The 17,175-nt window shown below is 43.0% G+C and overlaps 2 protein-coding genes across 4 annotated transcripts in view; both read right to left on the bottom strand.

Annotated features, from left to right (window-relative positions):
- SK (small conductance calcium-activated potassium channel) overlaps window positions 1–17,175 on the bottom strand; it is a 591,679-nt gene that overhangs the window by 64,673 nt on the left and 509,831 nt on the right. The gene's annotated exons all lie outside the window — the stretch shown is intronic.
- On the bottom strand, window positions 10,857–12,005 carry LOC137249926 (uncharacterized). The gene is made up of 2 exons (XM_067782005.1): window positions 11,049–12,005; window positions 10,857–10,966 (listed from the first exon to the last, which is right to left on the bottom strand). The coding sequence occupies exons 1-2, from the start codon at window positions 12,003–12,005 to the stop codon at window positions 10,889–10,891; spliced, it is 1,035 nt and encodes a 344-aa protein (XP_067638106.1). The 3' UTR covers window positions 10,857–10,888.

The following is a 17,175-nucleotide window of genomic DNA, read 5'->3' as shown; positions in this document are numbered from 1 at the left end:
AGCTAATCCTGTTTTGCGATAACAATTGGGAGCACCAAGCGAGGTCAAATCTTCCTCCAACTGTCTCTCCTAAGTCAGTAAAGATCTTCCCTTTCCTCTATTTACAAACTGCCGGAGTGTAGTAATTTATCCGCATAACATGATCCAGCTAGCGAACTTTATGTTTTTATTCGCTGCACTATCGTCATATCTGCGAAAAGCTCATCACCCCTATTCTGCATTTCGATTACGTTCCCGTTCTACGCTCCGCTTCAATCGAAGTTTGGTATTCTGCATTACGACGGAATTGTAAAGAGAAGAGGAAGAGCGAATGATTTTTCGAAATTAGCTGTTGGTACGGAATGTGTGAACATTGGAACAAAATAAATTAAAGAAAATTTGTAAAAAATACTGAAAAATTTTTATATTTTATTATCCACGCCATTTTGTACAAAAAAAAGCAATATAATATATTGCCGCAGTGTTATATTTTTTTGAGTGAAGTGCTTTCATAATTGTAAGTGTGTTTTTGTCGTTCTTTTGGCCAATTCCCTGCCGTGGCCACCAAGTTTTGTTAAAACGGATTCCTGCACGAATATAGTTGACATTTGCTGAATTTTAAGGATGCTAATTTCATTGCACTGCCCTAAAATACTTTATGAAGATTTATTTATTCTTTCCGCAAGGATTGTTTACGTTTTCGCTTCACCTTCCTCTACTCCGGCAGCTTGCTTTGGCATATATCTGGACCCAACGAACAGACACAAATTATAGCTGTCTATTATAATGGAATCAATAGCCGCGGCATTATTCATGGAGTTGGAAAGCAACGCATACCAAAATTGCCAGGCGAGAATGGAAAGGCAAATATTGCGAGATTTGTGTAATCCATTTGAGATGAGTGACGAATTGTAAGAAATTGAACTTAAAAGTGGTATAGTTTAATGACTTATTTTCTTATTTAGGTTCAAAAATAACTTTCGACTTAACAAGGATGCTTTCAAGTATGTGTTAGATACTTTTGCGGCGCAAATACGTCCAAGGACTTCGACATCGCCATGGAAACATATAAAAAACAATCATCATCAAGCCTTCTAGGTTTCTTAACAAGTTTTACTTACATTTTTGTTAAAATTCTGTTATAAATTACTAAAAAAAATAAAAAGAAAATATTTTTCCGCCAACTAATTTGCAACTTAGAAAAACGGAACTACGATCGAAATGCAGAATACAAAAAATCGAACGATTCGACGTTGGATCGAAAGAGATTGGAACACAGAATACCAAAATTGCCAAATCGAAAAAATTCCAATCCAAGTCGAAATGCAGAAAAGGACTGCATATAGTTCATCATTATACCTCCTTCGATACCCGCCGTCGACATCACGGATAGGATTATAAATCTTCCGGCAGGAGTTATTCTCCATTCGATTTTTAGGCCGACATTGTTTTTGCTTTTAATGCTGCTTCCCAAATAGACGAAATCCTTCACAGTCTCGAATTTATATTCGTCAACAGTGTCGTGACTACAAGGCCACGATGACAGGAAGTACTTCGTCTTGTCCACATTTACTGCAATACCCACTTTTTTTGCTTCTTTATTTTATACCAACTCTTGGCCTACATGTTTGAACAGTCCGGCGGGTATCCCGTCATTACTTGGCACCTTGTGATTTTTTACCCGTGATATTGTTATTCTACTTCACCATTGTCGGATGTCGGATCGTATTTTTCATCACCGGCGATCGGGGTATCGGGTTCGTCTTCCCCCACACTCTGTACGTCAATTATCATATCACCATTATCGTTCCTACAGAAATTTGCCTCGGTCTTGAAACCGACTCCATGTGCACCTGATAAGGCAGATAACTTTTTTGCTATGAAACATTTCATGGTACCAAATTAATTTGATGCTAGTTGTTCGCCAGCTTTCAAAAAGGAAAAAAAAATATACTCCGAAAATTAAATTTTTACTCCGACGTAGTCGTTTACTCAGGTAACAGTTTTAAATACTCCGAGCACTGGTAGCGAAATATGAGAGAAATGTAATAAAACGAAAAACTTCAAAAACGCTATGTCACCAAACTTTTTTTTTAAATTCGATTACAAATACAATAATTCCGGAATGCGGGATCTTGGCTCATTTGTTTATGCGTGCCTCCTCTGATTCCCGTTGGGATGCCATATATGTCTTCTGTTCTTCGAGCTGTGCTGACATATTTGTGGATATTTGTGATGACATTTCTGTTATGCGCGTGTCCTGTGCTCCCATCTTGGATGTTACTGTCGATGTTTGTGCAGATATTGCAGCCAAAATCGTGTTCAAGTCTGTGCTGGTAACTGTCTGCGATGTTTCGTTTTTCTCTTAAATTTTTGTTGTTGTCTCGTCGACATCAAGATGACAGACATACTCTTCCACGTTAATTCCTTCTGCTTCCATTGCGTCTCGTAGTCGTGCCTTAAGTTCGAGTTTAATGCCGCTTGTATTAAATCCACGGCTTTCCAACTCCTTCTTCAGTTGCTGGATCTTCAATTCTCTTAACTTTGCCATGTCCTTGTTGTACTCGAAATCTTCGGAATTTATTCAACAATTCCTCTTCTGACACCAATTGTAACGAATTTGCTGGAATTCCTCTTATTTTCAACCTTTCTGCCAATGTTCGAATCACTAAACTGTTGAATAAATAACTCCAATAGTCGATAATGCAAAATGGCCTTTATTAGACTACTTTCAAAATAACACTACTATTGCTCGCCAGATAGCGTCTTAAGTCAAACTGAATGTCGTGCCTCTACTGTTGCTGTCTTTTATACTGTCTGGCTTCCTCGTTGCATATTTCTAGGCTTTTCTATTTCCAGAACTTACTAGTTAGTTATCAGCTATAAAATTACTCAGCTGTAACTACAGATGCATGACTTTATAGCTTCTCTCAAACCCCATGCGCTTGTATGTGTGAGCGACATTTCCACAACCATTGCATACTTTCGGGAGTATCTCTGATTAACGCATGTGGTTGTGCGTTGCTTCTCCGCTGCGTGTACGTACATATGTGTAGACATAATGATTGAATTATTGATGTGCATACATGTTACTCCTTAGCATCGGCTTAGAGATGATAGTATCCCTTAGTGCTGCTAATATTCGTCACAATGCGATGGCGATTTTTTTCTACATATTCAAGACTTGTTCTGCTCGCTTAGAAAATAATTTCAATTGAAAATCAAAAAACAAATAATTAACTTTTGTTTTCAAAAACCCAAAAAATATTTTTTTTTCAAAAAACTGTTGTAAAAACGTCGGCAATTACAGTTTTTGAAAAAAAAAGAAATATTTTTTGGGTTTTGGGGAGTGTTTTCGTCGAAAAATTTACCCCTTCTCCATTTTTTTTGCACGCTCGTAAACTATTTTTTTGGGTATGCGTAGTGCAACTTTTTTTCCTGAGCCCAAATCCTATCGAAAAATCGATGGCACGATATCGGTTAATAAATCGACCCAGTCTAACCTACGTATATGACACTACTTTATTTTGTCTTGAATTCCAACCTTGAAAAACTGACGAAACTTTATCGCAGCTACAAACAACAAGAACAATTTCGCACAAGAGAAAGCGAGACCCGACCAAGGGCTGTCATTTCAGTGTGACCCCATTTAATTTGTTGCGTCCCTCCCACAAATTGTCATCCTCCCAGCAGCTCCTTGCAGCAGGACTGCTCCATATTCTCTTACTCCGGGAAGGCATCGAATCCAATCCGGGTCCGTCTCCTGACCCCGGTCCTGAGAAATGTTTTTGCTGCATCTGCCGGAAAAGAATCTTTTTAGGACGATCATACTCTGTTCAGTGTGTTGCGTGTAAGGGATGGTTGCATCGGACAGGTTGTTCTGGGCTTGATCCCAAAACCCGACGTCCACGTAACTTTTATAAATCTTTTGTGGCTCCTTGCTGTTCACGCCCAAGGGCGTCCCGTAGTCTACGCCTAAGCGCCCCCCGCTACCTTCCAGCAGCCCCGCTGCTCAGCAAGCCACAACAAGTACCCGCTGCTGCTCGCGCCCCACGGCGCCAACAACTCAAACAGCTGCTACCACTCATAACTACTAACTTCGTAGTAGAGTCGGTAGCAATGCTGAGCATATCTTCCTGCAGCAATCGCGTAGGTCAGGGAAAAAGACTCTTAGTCCCTACCTCCGTTTGCACCGTTTGCCAGCACAGAATATATATGTTTGCGACATCCGCCCAATGCAGCTCCTGCCTTGGGTGGTGCCACTTTCCTAGATGTTCTGGTCTCCGCGACGGCAACCCCCGACGGGTTTCATCGCGCCATGTTGCCAGGACGCAAACCCAAATCATCCGGGTACCCCAATGCTTGCCCAAGGACGCCCAGTCCCAGGGCCACAACAGCAATTGCGTCCTGGCCTTCAACAACCCAGGCGTAGTCACCCGTCACTTACCCCCAGAGTGGCGGCGTCTCCCCTTATGCACTTCAGAATTCTGCAGTTAAACTGTAATGGACTAACTGGGAAGATTACGGAGATAGTCGATTTCATGAAGCGGCACAATATCCGCATTGCTGCGATTCAAGAGACTAAACTCACAGCAAGATCTGCATTGCAGACCTGCTCTTGGTTTAATGTCCACAGGAAAGACCGCGAGAGCGGAAATGGAAGCGGCCTCGCGTTTATCATACCCCACTCTGTGCAATATTATATATTTGATCCTGGCATCGACCGCAGGGACAATGTCTTAGAACGCCAAGGCCTATCTGTCCGGTCAGGCGATGCAAACCTAGAAACCATCAACATCTACATCCCTCCTGCCACCTGTTGCCCCAGTGGATACCGCCTTAATATCAGAGCCTTACTCACTGGCAACAATCGCATTATCTTAGGCGATTTCAATGCCCATCACGATCTATGGCACTCAAACTTGCGGGCGGACAGTAGGGGTGAGATGTTGGCGGATCAAATAGAAGAAACGACGTTCTGCACAATAAACGGAGACGCCCCCACACGTATGGTAGGAAGCTGTCACAGTTCGCAGATATCTCAATCGTGAGCACAGAACTCGTAAACTGCGTCAAATGGCAGCCGATGGTAATATTGGCATCCGACCACCTGCCTATACTTATTTCGCTCGAGCGTACCGCCGACTTCATCGTCACCGGAAAACGCACTTTCATAAACTTCAAAAAAGGAAAGTGGGAAGAATATAAATCTTTTACAGACAACCGCTTTGCTGCCCTCCCTATCCCGACTGATGCCCGCCAAGGGGAGCGTGCCTTCCGTAAGGTCATTGAATCCGCCTCGGCACGTTTCATTCCCGCCGGGAGAATCCCCGACATCCGGCCCACTTCCCGAAGGAGGCCGCAAACTTAGCGAGAGAACGAGACCTTATAAGACAGCTTGATCCAGGCGACCCCCAAATAAGGGATATAAACCAACGCATCAGACTGCTGGACGAACACAAGCGGGCGAAATGGGAGGAGCACCTAAGAGGTTGTAACCTCTCTACCGGTGTGGGTAAACTTTGGTCCACAGTAAAGTCCCTATCGAATCCGACTAAGCACAAAGACAAAGTTTCCATCGCCTTTGGCGACAAAGTGCTGTCGGATGCGAAAAAATGCGCGAGCGCTTTCTGCCGACAATATATAACGCATCCTGCGGTCGACAAAGATAGACGGAGAGCCAATAGACACGCACATAAACACAAATTCAGCGCGTCATCAATCACCATCACCGCTAAAGAGGTTGAGGACGCCATTGGTCGCGCTAAACCATCCAAAGCAGTGGGCCCGGACGGCATAGCCATGCCGATGCTTAAAATCCTAGGGAAAGAGGGTTTCAAATATTTAGCGCATGTCTTCAGCCTGTCTCTTTCCACCTTTGTCATACCCGAGAAATGGAAAATGGCCAAGGTGGTCCCGCTACTAAAGCCTGGGAAACCAGCTAACATAGGAGAGTCGTATCGTCCGATATCTCTCCTATCGCCAGTAGCAAAGACGCTTGAAGCCATTTTTCTCCCTTATTTCCAAGCAAATTTGCAGCTAGCCTCTCATCAGCATGGCTTCAGAAAACTCCATACCACTACCACCGCGCTAAATGCCATTAGCACCCAGATAAATTGCGGATTAAATCAATACCCCCACCATAAAACAGTACTCGTAGCGCTAGACCTATCAAGAGCTTTTGATACGGTCAACCAGGGCTCGTTACCGCAAGACCTGGAAGGGTCTACCCTTCCCCCATGTCTTAAAAGGTGGACCGCAAATTATCTGGGTGGTCGGCAGGCATCGGTGCAATTTAGAAACGAAACATCAAAACCAAGGAGAATTAAACAAGGGTTGCCACAGGGTGGTGTCCTATCCCCACTTTTGTTTAATTTCCACATATCTAAGCTACCTTCACCACCGGAAGGAGTCACAGTCGTTTCCTACGCCGATTACTGCACAATAATGGCCACAGGCCCAGACCCAAAGATCAATGAGCTATGCAATAAAATAAACGGCTACCTCCCTGATCTTTCCAGTTTTTTCGCTTCGCGAAACCTGGCATTATCACCGACTAAATCTTCCGCGACCTTATTTACAACATGGACGTCCCAAATGTGGACCATTTTGAACATCCACGTCGATGGCACTACGCTACCGACTGTCTTACACCCCAAAATCTTGGGTGTGACGTTTGATCAGGATCTACATTTTGGTGAGCACGCAGCCGCAATTGTTCCGAGAATTCAGAGCCGTAACAAAATCCTCAAATCCCTCGCTGGCAGTACCTGGGGAAAAGATAAAGAAACGCTCATGACTACATGCAAAGCAATTAGCCAGCCGATTACGTGCTACGCGTCACCCATAAGGTCGCCAAGCCCAAAAATTGCCCACTGGAAGAAGCTACAGGCCTGCCAAAACACTGCTCTCAGAATTGTCCCCAGAACACCATCTGCATAATGAGGCGAGAATACTCTCCATCAGGGAGAGAAATGAGATGCTGACCAAAGAGTTTCTGTTGAATACCCAGAAACCTGAGCATCCCAACAGACATCTGATTGATGAACCAGCACCGCCTAGGGGCTTAAGGAGTCATCTCCGTAAGCATTTTGAGGAAATACGGCACCTGAGAACCCAGCCGTATGAAGCGAAAAAACACAAGCAGGTCCTTGGTGAACTCCATAAACAGGCGTCGGACCTTTATGCCGGGAATCGCCCGGTGAATCCAGTACTTAAAGAAAAATATCCAAAACTCGCGGAAGAGGAACGCATATTCCCCAGGGAAACGCGTGTCACTCTTGCTCAACTTCGTTCTGGATACTGTAACAGGTTAAACTCTTACCTATCCAGAATCAACCCCGACATACAAAATGTATGCCCCGCTTGCAATGTGTCCCCACATGATACCAACCATCTCTTTAATTGTAATGTGGAACCAACGCCTCTAACACCCCTTTCCTTATGGTCCACCCCTGTTGAAACGGCAAGTTTCCTTGGACTCCCGTTAGAGGATATTGATGACAATTTGTGATCGGTCGCGGCTGTTAGGTGGGGCGAAGCATTGCTACAACAACAACAACAGATCCATATATGTATGTAATACCAAAGAGGATAAATACAATAACAGCCGTCACTCGTTATTTTGTGGCGAGTATCTCGCTGGAAATTGAAAAAATTGATGCCGAATGTTTTCTGAGAGGGACATTTTTAATTGTCTCGCATTTATCCATGCCGTGTAGGCCCCTTGTGCAACTGTGATTTTTGGAAAAGAATTAAATAAATTAATTAAATACAGTCGAAAAATAAACACAAATACCCCACGAAAATATATAGAAGACATTTATAAACATCTCGCCCAAAAAAAAAGTAGCGACTACCTCTCAGTATACATCAAGTAAATGCCAAAAAAATAACGAGTGACGGCTCTTATTGTATTTATCCTCTTTGGTAATACCCTGCTACTACAGGCTGGATACACTGAAAAAAATGATTTAAACGCGCTATTTCGTTATGTTCCCGATTTTAGACAGTCTCGGTGAACTATTTAATAAGAACTGAATTCAAAAGTAAATTTACGTAGGTAAGTACATTTGGTTGAGTACATAGGCACCAGTAAAAGAGAGTAGAGTACAATGAGTGAATATAAGAATGCAAATAACTAAGTAGATATGTATATATGTCAAGCTATTGAGTGACAGAATTCTGTTATATATTTAATTTTCTACATCCTCGGCCCCGGAAATGGATGATGTAATTTCGAGAGGATATAGAAGTTGAATAGGCCTCTTTAGCACTTGCTGATTTGCGAGCCGAATGTCGCATGCTCTAACGCGGCCGTCTCGTCCAGGATACGTAGTTTGTACAACTGCCAACCGCCATAGAAGACGCGGCTTATTATCTTCGTGGACCAACACAACATCGCCGATTTTAATGCTGCGAACTGGGCCGCCTTGGTTATGGTGAATTGAACGAAGTTGATTTAGGTAGTCTTGCTGCCAGCGCTTCCAGAAGCGCTTCATTAAGGCTTGTCGCAAATGCCATGATTGTGAAAGGGCACTTACGTCATTTTTGAGATCGGCCTGAAATAAAATAGATTTGCAGTCAGTGAGAAAATTAGATGGAGTAAGTGGCTCCAAATCGTTATGATCGTTTGTTATATACGTAAGAGGTCGCGCATTTACAATGCTTTCTACCTCTGCTAGGAGTGTAGCTAATTCATCGTATGTTAGACGCGCTTTTCCAACAGCAGCCTTCAATGACGTTTTCACACTTCTAACAAGGCGTTCCCAGAAGCCACCCCACCATGCTGCTCGTTCGGGTATGTACTTCCAATTAATGCCTTGGTGAGCTGTTAGTTGCTGCATTTCAGTTGTTTTCATAAGCTCGTTTAGTTTAGCTAGTTCCAGGTCTGCGCGCTTAAACGTTTTGGCATTGTCAGAGACTATGGTCGCTGGCACTCCACGACGCGCTATAAATCTTCTTAGTGCATCTGTACAGCTTTTCGTTGACATATCGCCAACCAGTTCTAAATGTACCGCCCGAATCGCCGCACATGTAAACAGCATAATGTAAACCTTTTTTTGTTGTTTCTCGCTCTCTGAGTTTATAAAAAGTGGTCCGGCAAAGTCAACACCAGTCGTTTCGAATGGGCGACTAGCTGACACTCTCTCTATAGGCAATACAGTCCATGGCTCGGAAGCGCTCTTACCATGCAGCCGCTTACAAATAACGCAATGTCCCAAAACATTCTTTATCAGCTGCCTTCCTTGTACTATCCAGTACTTCTGTCGGATTTGGGCTAAAACCGCATTAACACCGGCATGAAACATTTTTTGTGCACTTCAAGCACGAGCAGCTGACTGAAATGAGACCTTTTTGGTAATATTATTGGCATAGAGATATTCTTACCAACTTTGTCCGCCGGTAAACGGCCAGTTAGTCGTAAGATGCCGTTTTCCAGTTTAGGACATAAAGAATAAATTTTTGCATCATACGAAACCGTCGATCCTTTGGACAGAGCCTGAATCTCATTGCAGTAAAATTTATTTTGTGTAGTTTTTATCCAGTATAGCTCCGCCGATTTTAATTCTTGCGACGTCAGCTCTTCTACTTCGCTAATCGATATTACATGTTGATTTGAGGAACATCACTTTAAGTTACACAAAAACCTGAATATGAATGCTGTGACACGTAAGAGCCGCTTAAGTTGACTAAATTTCTCGATGGGTAAAATTGACATTCGTTCTGCTACGCTGTTAGTTTCAGGGGTAGCTACCATTAAATTAGTAAAGTTTTCAATAACAAATTTCGAGGGCCAGCTTGATGAATCTTCTGATAGCCAAGATGGACCATATTTCCATAACTTAGATTTCGCAAGTACCTTGGCTCGAACGCCTCTGGTCAAAAGATCGGCAGGATTTGTCTTACCGTGACAATGTCTCCAATCATAAATGTTGGTAAGGTCATTGATCTCGCTTACCCGCGCTGCAATATAGTTTTTAATTTTCTTACCATGACCGATTATCCAGTTAAGTGCTATTGCGGAATCAGTCCAAAAATGAACAGATGCTATTTCGAAATCCAATGACTTTATTAAAAATTTGCTTAATCTTGCTGCTATTAATGCCGCTGTCAACTCTAATTTTGGCAAAGTGAGTTCCCTCTTCGCAGAGCCCTTTTCGATTGGACTCACTCTGTTTTTTGAGCATACGAAATGTGTGGTTATAGTTCCACAGGCTGATATTCGGCGAACATACGCAAGAGTTCCGTACGCCTTGGGGCAAATATGTGTAGCTCACATTTTGAATCACTCGTAGATAAACATCGCTGTATTGCAAAATCTTGTAGTAACTGCAAATCGTCTTGCCAACATTGAAAATCACTGGACAACTCGCCGCTCAACGCTTGGTCCCATCCAACATTCACTTTCCAAACATCTTGCAAAATGAGTTTAATTGTAATTGTAAATGGACCAAGAATCCCTATTGGATCGTAAATCTTGGCCATCGCTCTCATAATATTTCGTTTTGTGCCACGCAAGGACTGTAAATAGTCGATGCTGCTTGACACATCTACGCTGATGTTATCGCTTAACGTGCACCAATTGATGCCAAGAATCTTTTGATTGGGTTCGGTTTGAAACCCATCATTAAGAAAACGTTTTCGTAATTCGGTATCGTTTGTGTTCCACTTTCGTAAGTTAAACTTCGCTTCACCCATGATCTTAGAGGCTTGGTGATATGTGGCCATAGCCATATCTAATTTTGCTCGCTTAAAACCAAGTCATCAACATAAAAGGACTTTTTCAATTTATCGCAAATAGGACCATACTGGTTCTCACTAACATCTAAGTGCTTATGAATCGTAGCTGCCAACAAAAATGGGCTGGATGCGACACCAAAGGTAACCCTCGTCATTCGGAATTCAACTATTTCTGGGAGCTCATCTTGTGAATTAGGCAGGGACTTATACCACAAAAATCGATGCGAATCACGCTTACAGACAGCTAGGGAAATTTGTAAAAATGCCTTTTCAATATCGGAAGTAATAGCAATTGCATTGGAACGAAACCTTAAAATAGTGCTCACCAAATCCGCAACCAAATTTTCTCCTGCACTCAAATGTTCGTTGAGAGATGTATATCCTGGTTCGCTTGAGGACGCGTCAAACACAATACGCATTTTTGTAGTGGTTTTATGTTCGCGATAAACTGGGCGATGTGGCATGTAGTACACTGGGTTACCAACGGCGGTTTCAGGCGCCTTCTCCACGATGTTATTGTGTATTAAATCGCGAATCGCGTTATCATATTCCGCAAATTTTTCACTATTCTTTCTCAATTTGTAGGTTAGTCCATAAAGCCGACTGAGGGCTACTTGTTTATTATTGTTTAGTGTCGCACAGTCAATTATCAACGGCAATTTAACTACATATCGTCCATCGTCAATCGTTATATTAGCCAGTGTGTTTTCAATTGCCAATTTCTCATCGTAATTTATTACGTTCGCTATGCCAATTGACTCTAAATTCCAAAATTGTGAAATATCAAAATCTGCAGTGTCCTCTTCGCGCACTTGAAATACATATGCTGCGCCTTTGTTGCCTTTATGTTGACCCTGAACTGTCCAACCGAAAAATGTTTTCACTGCTACTAAGTTATCCGCTACCGATTTGCTCTCCGATGTATTGTATTTCCAATAGTAGTCTTGCCCAATCAATAGATTTATACCACTGATTAGCCTTTCATTACAACTCTTATAATCTGCTAATTCCATTCGCACATTGTTTAGCTCCGTGTTGTCAACTGTTGGCGTGGGTAAAAGGTCTTCACATATTGAGGGCACTACAGTCGCTATGACTTTACTTTGAACGCTGTTGTATTGACTCATTAGTGACAATTGTACTCGCTTAAGTTCTGTTAGGCGTTTGCTCTGATTTTTATTGCCAAATGCAATGATTCGTAATTTTTCCGTATCATACGTAGGTAAATTGAGCTCTTTCACAACTCTCTCAGTAACGTATGTTCGCTGGCTTCCATTGTCCATTATAATTCTGGACAGAATACGCTCTCAATTATTTTCGTTACTAATTATTACCTTCGCTGTTTGCAAAAAAGTCTTTGCACCGCTCTCATCCGTCGTGCTTAACGTAGCAGCACTCGCTGTCGACGGTAACGTTTTGGCTTCGACAGCGCTCGACTTATCGTTTATTGCGCTTTGTTCGATCTTTGTCGGCCGCTCGCACATTGACATCACATGCCTCCCACCGCACAACTCACATTTAAGCCACTGGGCTTTGCAGAATTTTGAATTATGGTTTTTGTTTGTGCAACGAAAGCATCTTCCTTCACGACGGAGAATGGCCTTCCGCTGTTCAGCACTCAAATTACTTTTACAATTTCTTGTGGACTGGTTAGTTTTCTTACAAAACACACACTGAGGCTGCTTATCACTTGTGCTGGTGTACAGGCCAGTGGCGGTACCTGTTTTAGCATGCCATCCTTTACGTTCGTGTTCGTCACATCGCTTACCTTCTCGCTCTGACAATAATGACTTTTCCAAAGCTTCCAGTTCAACTTTAATGAAATCAAGTAGAGTCTTTAACTGCGCGTCACTCGTGATGCTATTTTGGGAGTTGTTAGTGGTTGTGTTAAGTACCGTACTAGAAAGAGATGCCCTACCAGCTGATCTATGGAATTGAACGCGCATGGCTGATGGGAGAGCTTTAAGCAATACCGACTTCACCATAACTTCATAGTGTGACGATGGTATTTGAAGTGCCGTTAGGGATCTCATAGTGGCGCTCACCTGATTATACAGTTTGCGTAGACCATGAACGTCGCTCGACGACTGTACTATTTTAAGATTCATTAATTTTTGCAAACATTTCTCTACTAGTTTGTCACTATCGCCATACTCCTCTTGCAGCAGGGCTATGGCATCGTTGTAGCATTGTTCAGATGAAGTAAATCCCGCTATCGTAGCTGCAGCTTTCCCTATCAACGCCTCGCTTAGGAAGTTAAACTTTGCCGCTGTTGATAATTTTTGATTTTCATGAACCGCTAGCTTGAACTGATCCCAGAATGGCAACCAGTTTTCCAGACTTCCGGCGAACTTCTTTATCTCGAAAGCCTTTAGTTTAATGCCATAATGACCACTTTCATTGTTTTGAACGGTTGGCGCGGTGCCCTCGCTGCTGGGTTGATTGCTTTGCGCTGGCTTAAAATAGGTAGAAAGAACGTAATCCATCTCTGCTAGTAGCGTTATGGCCTCATCGTCGTACTCGATTACGCTTTCAACCTCCTCTTGCATATCATCGAGCTTTACAGTGTTTCGTACGGCTTCATCCGCCCTTTTGAGGTTGGAATGAGCATTTTTCAATCGCTGTATGAATATGGTCAGCTCTTCCTCTACTGTAGTTGGACAACTTGAACCGGAAAAAATTGCAGGTTTGATTGTTTTTAGATAATCGTTGGCCGCGTTACATAGCTTAGTAACTTGCGTTCGACACGATGCTCGGACTACCGCTTCCATAATCACTTATCAATTCGATTTTTTTGGGTTTTATTAAATTCAACCGATCGCTAAGTCCGACTGTCCCGGGTTTCGGCACCATGAAAAAAATGATTTAAATAAAAACGCGCTATTTCGTTAAGTTCCCGATTTTAGACAGTCTCGGTGAACTATTTAATAAGAACTGAATTCAAAAGTAAATTTACGTAGGTAAGTACCTACATTTGGTTGAGTACATAGGCACCAGTAAAAGAGAATAGAGTACAATGAGTGAATATAAGAATGCAAATAACTAAGTAGATATGTATATATGTCAAGCTATTGAGTGACAGAATTCTGTTATATATTTAATTTTCTACATACACAGAAACATCAGAGTGCCGATATATTCCTGTTTAAATGGTTTGGTTTTTTTATTCAATAATCGAATGTACAAAATGTATTTTTGTATAAAATTTTCGGTAATTCTATACGACAGAATGACACTCTTAATACACGTCCAAAAATATCAAAAGACGCGTTTTGGTTCCAGGATCGCGAATCCGAAAGCGGAGGTAACACATTTTGGGTCTATCAAGAGATATTTGCAAAAGAAATTGAAAATTGTGAACAGATTTTTATCTTAATGTGCTAATGTATTAAAACTAATCTAATCTAATTCTAATATATATTATAAATGGCAAAGTTTGGATGTTTAGATGTTTGGATGTTTGTCCAGACGTTTGTCTTTGTGACTTAATCACGCAAGAACGGCTGGACCGATTTGGATGAAATTTTGCACACATATAGCCAATAGTCTAGAAGGATCTACTAGCTATATATTTTTCAAAAGGGGCGTGGTCTCCGCCCCCTAGGAACAGTTATAATTTAATTATTATATTTTTTCGTCTTTGCGACTGAATGACGCCAGAATGGCTACACGGATTTTGATGAAATTCGGGACACAGACAGTAGTCTACAAGCGAAATTTTTTTCGAACATGGAAAGAGGGGTGGGGGTCCCACTACCCCTTCGAGAAATTATTTTTCAATAATTTTTACACATTATAACTTTACGTATACTGGCCTTCACCAATATCACAGACTCAAGGGGTGAAATAAGTCGAGGACTTACAAAGTAAGCAGTGACACCCTCCGCCCGCCCCCTTTATCTGCCCCTCTGGTGTAAAATCTATAATTGTTATAACTCAATATAAATTTTCTCCTAAATCAATAGTTTTTGGTATCTGGTACATACATAACGAGATCTAGACAATTTTGGAGGAACGATCAGTGGTCCTCTCCTCTACTCCCGCCATCCGCCCTCCATCAATTGTTTTTATTAGCACGCTTTTATTAGCTTTACCTGTATGTTTCTATGTAACTTTTTATTCGCTCCAATGCGCCTGCTGCCTTATTAACATGGTTTTATAATTAGCTTCACCTTATTTGTAATCCCGTAAGGGTCATATCGAGACCCTTCCGGGATCATTTCTGGATGGTTTTCGGGATCGGTCCGGGATTACGCCGGGGTAATTTCGGGACTTTTTCGGGACTATTTCGGGATCATTTTGGGACCCTTCCGGGATCATTTCTGTATAGTTTTCGGGATCCGTCCGGGATCCCGTCGGGGTTATTTTGGGACATTTTCGGGACTATTCCGGAATCATTTCGGGACTCTTTCGCGATCATTTGGGGACCCTTCCGGCATCATTTCTGGATGGTTTTCGGGAACCGTCCAGGATCTCATCGGGGTCATTTGGGGACTTTTTCGGGATCATTTGGGGGCTCTTCCGGCATCATTTCTGGATGGTTTTCGGGATCCGTCCGGGATCTCGTCTGGGTCATTTGGGGACTTTTTCTGGATCATTTTGGGGCTCTTCCGGCATCATTTCTGGATTGTTTTCGGGATCCGTCCGGGATCCCGTCGGGGTCATTTCGGGACTTTTTCGCGACTAATACGGGATCATTTGGGAACCCTTTCGGCATCATTTCTGGATGGTTTTCGGGATCCGTCCGGGATCCCGTCGGGGTCATTTCGGGACTTTTTCGCGACTAATACGGGATCATTTGGGAACCCTTTCGGCATCATTTCTGGATGGTTTTCGGGATCCGTCCGGGATCCCATCAGGGTAATTTCGGGACTATTAGGGAATCATTTGGGAACTTTTCCGGCATCATTTCTGGATAATTTGCGAGATCCGTCGGGGATGCCGACGAGGTCATTTCGGGACTATTTCGGGATCATTTGGGATACCTACCGACATCATTTCTGGATGGTTTTTGGGATTCGTCCGGGATCCCGTCGTGGTCATTTCGGGACTTTTTCTCGACTAATACGGGATCATTTGCGGACCCTTTCGGCATCATTTCTGGATAGTTGGTGGGATCCCGTCACGGTCATTTCGGGACTATTAGGGGATCATTTGAGGACCTTTCCGGCATCATTTCTGGATTGTTTTCGGAATCCTTTCGGGATCCCGTCAGGGTCATTTTGGGACTTTTTCGGGGCTAATACGGGATCATTTGGGGATCCTCTAGGGGTCGTTTCGTGACTTTTTCTGTTTTATTTCGGGATCATTTGGGGTCCCTTCCGGCATAATTTCTTGAAGGTTTGCCGGATCCATCAGGGTCATTTCGGGACCATTTTGGGATCATTTGGGGACCCTTCCGAGATCATTTCTGGATCCGTCCGGGATGCCGTAGGAGCCATTTCGGGATTTTTTGTTACTTTTCCGGGATAGTTTTTGGATCCTTCCGGGATCATTTCTGGATCTGTGCGGGGTCCCATCTGGGTCATTTCCGGACTATTTCGGGATCATTTTGGGATCCTTCCGGAATCATTTCTGTATCGTTGATCATTTGGGAACCCTTTCGGCATCATTTCTGGATGGTTTTCGGGATCCGTCCGGGAGCCAATCAGGGTAATTTCGGGACTATTAGGGGATCATTTGTGGACCTTTCCGGCATCATTTCTGGATAATTTTCGGTATCCGTCCGGGATGCCGACGAGGTCATTTCGGGATTATTTCGGGATCATTTGGGATACCTACCGGCATCATTTCTGGATGGTTTTTGGGATTCGTCCGGGATCCCGTCAGGGTTATTTCGGGACCTTTTCGGGGCTAATATGGAATCATTTGGGGATCCTCTAGGGGTCGTTTCGTGACTTTTTCTGTATTATTTCGGGAACATTTTGGGACCTTCCCAAGATCATTTCTGAATGGATTTCGGGATCTGTCCGGGATCCCGTCAGGGTCATTTAGGGATGCGGTCGAGATCCCGTCAGGGTCATTTCGGGACTTCTTCGGGACTATATCGGAATCATTTCTGGATGGTTTATGGGATCCGTCCATGACCCCTGAAGGGTCATTTCGGCACTATTACGTGATCATTTGAGGACCTTTCCGGCATCACTTCTGGATGATTTTCGGTATCCGTTCGGGATCCCGTCGGAATCAATGCGGGACTTTTTCGGAATCATTTGGGATTCCGGCATCATTTCTGGATGGTTTTCGGGATTTGTCCGGGATCCCGTCAGAGTTATTTCGGGACCTTTTCGGGGCTAATATGGGATCATTTGGGGATCCTCTAGGGGTCGTTTCGTGCTTTTTCTGTATTATTGCGGGAACATTTTGGGACCCTTTCTGTATAATTTCTTGATGGTTTGCCGGATCCATAAGGGTCATTTCGGGACCATTTTGGGATCATTTAGGGACCCTTCC

The sequence above is a fragment of the Eurosta solidaginis genome, chromosome 4 (assembly GCF_040869045.1).
Source record: "Eurosta solidaginis isolate ZX-2024a chromosome 4, ASM4086904v1, whole genome shotgun sequence".
Classification (NCBI taxonomy): domain Eukaryota; kingdom Metazoa; phylum Arthropoda; class Insecta; order Diptera; family Tephritidae; genus Eurosta; species Eurosta solidaginis.
Note: the sequence above shows the minus strand (reverse complement) of the source record. Positions and strands in the feature narration are given on the sequence as shown.